General features: G+C 28.2%; 1 protein-coding gene across 1 annotated transcript in view; it reads left to right on the top strand.

Moving 5' to 3' along the window:
• Nucleotides 1-3,462, top strand: part of LOC108689274 (potassium voltage-gated channel protein Shab) — a 56,407-nt gene extending 52,945 nt beyond the window's left edge. Inside the window, exons 8-11 of the mRNA XM_018195995.1 lie at nt 202-417; nt 1,452-1,671; nt 2,302-2,703; nt 3,027-3,462. Of these exons, the coding sequence (XP_018051484.1) occupies nt 202-417; nt 1,452-1,671; nt 2,302-2,703; nt 3,027-3,280 (1,092 nt within the window). The 3' untranslated portion in view covers nt 3,281-3,462. The remainder of the gene's footprint in view (nt 1-201; nt 418-1,451; nt 1,672-2,301; nt 2,704-3,026) is intronic.

Below are 3,462 nucleotides of genomic sequence, written 5' to 3'. Positions count from 1 at the left end.
TAATTTATATTATTAAAATTTATTAATTATTAATTTTTATTAATATTGTAGTAACTTTAATATAATATAATACGATGTAACTTTTATTATTATTATTAGATAAATTATTCATATACGTGCAAAGATTCGTCATTTTTATAATAAAATTATATTTTGAACATTTACTATGGTAATACTTTTTCAATTCTTTCATTTCCGCAGGGTGATTTGACTGAAGACGCAGATAGTAATCTTTACATAAATCCTCTGGAAGCAACGGAAAAATTCAAAACAAGTCAGATGAAAAAATCAATTTCTGGTGAGGTTGGCCGAAACATCATCGCTGAAACATTGCCTAGCGCTGAATCTTTGAAGGAGGCTAGTAAAATTAACCTGAATGATATGATGCCCAAACATAGGAAAATTAGAATCCAACAAGTGGGTCCCTTAAAAATTAGTATATGTATTTGTCCTAAATTATCTTTTAATATTTATTTATGCAAATATTTATTTACTTGCTATGCGCAATTATTCATATTATAACATCATAAAAAAAATAATGAAAGAATTTCTGACATCTAAAAATTCAAGACTTTTAACTGAATTTCCAATTCATAATCATACGACTTACTTTCATAAAGTTATATAGCTGTTTAAATTTTAAACTTTTTGCATAATATTAGTTTAATTTTAAAAGTTTAACTTTAAAAATAACGTTAAAAATAACTTTTTTTTTAAACTGCCCCAGTACATACTATTTGGACCGGGTAATGAGATATCCGGATACTAGGTTTCTCCTTGAAACCCACGGATAATATTCAGGTACCTACTATCCGAGTACCCGAAAAATAAACTGTAAAGTAATTCGAAATTAATTTATATTATTAAATATACTATTAAATTTTCGATATCTTTACCTTGATAATAATTTTATGTATAGAATAATTAAAGAGAGAAATCATATTATGTAAAAAATCATATATATATATAATTACATTTAAAAAAGTGAATTTGCTTATCTATATATATGACTCCTCTACCTAAACAAAAAACACATCTGGCTAGTTACCCCCTTCCCTCACTTAATCAAATTTTAACGAATAAATTATATAATAATGCGCTATTTATATGCACTCTCAAAATTAGGTTTTAATTTCTCCAAATTCTCTTCTTGGTTAAGTTGGGGGGAGTCCAACTAGGCAGACGTACAAAAAATCAAAACGTCTCTCTCGAAACTATTTCACTTTCATCAAAAACATTTTTTATCATCAAAAATATATATAATATTTAAGATTTTTAAGTTAAGTAAATAACTCTATATATGACTAACTCTATATATGACTAAATATATGACATTAAAAATACGGGAGACTCCGTGAGTCTCCCGTATTTTTAGTGTCATATATTTCATTTCTTCTATGCAAGATAGTATCGAAGTTTGAGTAATAATGTTTAATTATGATTGATTATAGAGCATAAAACCACGGACACAATTCGTTAGTGATCAAGAGAGTATAGTTATGCGCAGTATTTTAAAGGAAGATACTGCTGCGGAAGACAACAATAATCATTATGGAGGGTTACGTGGTGGCAAATCTTCCCCGCTTATGTCAACAAATAGCTTGGCATCCGCTACACGCATAATTAATTATCACATGTTTGGGTCTCTCGGCGCGCCAAAGCATTATAGAGGTAAACATTTTAATCAAATTTAATTTAATCCATAGTTTATAATTTAATCCTTTTTTAAATCTGTCAAATTCTAGAAAATCTAGAATCAATCTTAAAAATAAGGAAACTAAATCGTGCATTTTTATTGGAGATAATGTCTTTCATAAAATATTTTGGATTAAAAACTCTAGATCATTAATATAAGAATAATTAATACGAACATTACATTAATATAGGAATTAATATGAACTTATTAAAATCCGTATACTTTGTAAGAAAACTGTGTACTTTCTTTTCTCAAAATTAATAAAAATAAAAGACTGGCGTTAATGAGAGTACAGCGCAGATCGCAACGCGCAATTTTAACGATTACAAAATAGTCTAAAATATGACATCTTATTAACACTTATTTGCCGTCGATGTCGTGAACCAAAAATGATCACAAATTGATGTTAATCTCTGGTCTTGTGTAATATACAATATTATCGAGAATATATTTGAAAGACTGCTTATAATATCGACATTTGTAAGAAAATGCAAGTTGCATACGATGTTAAAAGTAAAATAATCATAATTTAAAGAGGCTAAAAATTAATATTGAATTATTGTTACATTGTAAAATAATGTAATGAAATGTAAAATCTGTTTCAGAAACAAGCGTAGAGAATAAGCTTTCGCTATCGGCGGACTCTATAGATAGTGGTGAAATGCCATTCATAGACCAACATCGAATATCAAAGTCGATTCTAAAGAAATCCGATAGTGGTAATAATTACTATAGCAATGCTGGTGATTCGGATACTGAGAAACTAATTACGGACAGTATGTCCACAGCAAGCATATGTGATAATGAGACAAGCTCATGTGATGCCTCAGCCAATACAAATAACGTGTGTACAAAAAAACATCCGATGTCGCCGTTATTTTCGCGACAGGTTCTTGAATCGATATTTCTCACCAATAACAACATTGAGAGAGAGTGTACAAACGATAAAGGGGATAAAAAACTTAGCGTCTCAAGGAAGTCGAGAATTCTATTTAGTGATATTGAAGGTTTGTATAAACAGATCAAACTAATTATGCCATATTATACAGAATGTCTAATAAAGTATATCAGTGGCTAGATATTGAATAATCTTTATTAAAGATATGATTTTTTAAATTAAAAAATTTGATTTGATTTTTTAAATTAAAACAATTTAATTTTTTTCGTATTTTTTTATACATATAGTAAAAATTATTATATAAATACTGTTATAAAAATGAAGATTGAGATAAAGAGTAAAGAGTAAAAAATAGAAATTCTATTCTAACAAAATCTTTCAATAATATTGTCGAATACATACAATAGGAATATTACAAATGTTTTACTATAGAGGAGAAACATGCTCGTGATGAAGCAGTAGTGGAGAATCAAAATAAAGAATTGGATGACCAGTCATGGAAGTCGAAGATACGTGTACAGGAGCAATCTAAGGAAACTATGTTAATACTACGTCCCTACAAAACAAAGAAATCGATGACAGAGGAAAAAAAGAAAACTAATAAATTGAGTGGACATAGTTCTTCCACAAGTTACAAGATGTCTGACGCGAATTATTTTTCTCCAAAATGCAATTTTTCATCGTAATTCCTTCTTCAATTTCAATAATTTTTGCTATTAGGCATTATATTATGTAGTTGCATTATCATCGGACGATCGCATAACATATGCTTATATAGTAATTATCTGTGCCTATTAATTGTAGTAGCACCGATTGTATCAGATTCATTAATTGTATAATACATCAATTAGGCCTGTTAAAAATTTAT

Source organism: Atta colombica, unplaced genomic scaffold (genome assembly GCF_001594045.1).
Source record: "Atta colombica isolate Treedump-2 unplaced genomic scaffold, Acol1.0 scaffold261, whole genome shotgun sequence".
Taxonomy (NCBI): domain Eukaryota; kingdom Metazoa; phylum Arthropoda; class Insecta; order Hymenoptera; family Formicidae; genus Atta; species Atta colombica.
Note: the sequence above shows the minus strand (reverse complement) of the source record. Positions and strands in the feature narration are given on the sequence as shown.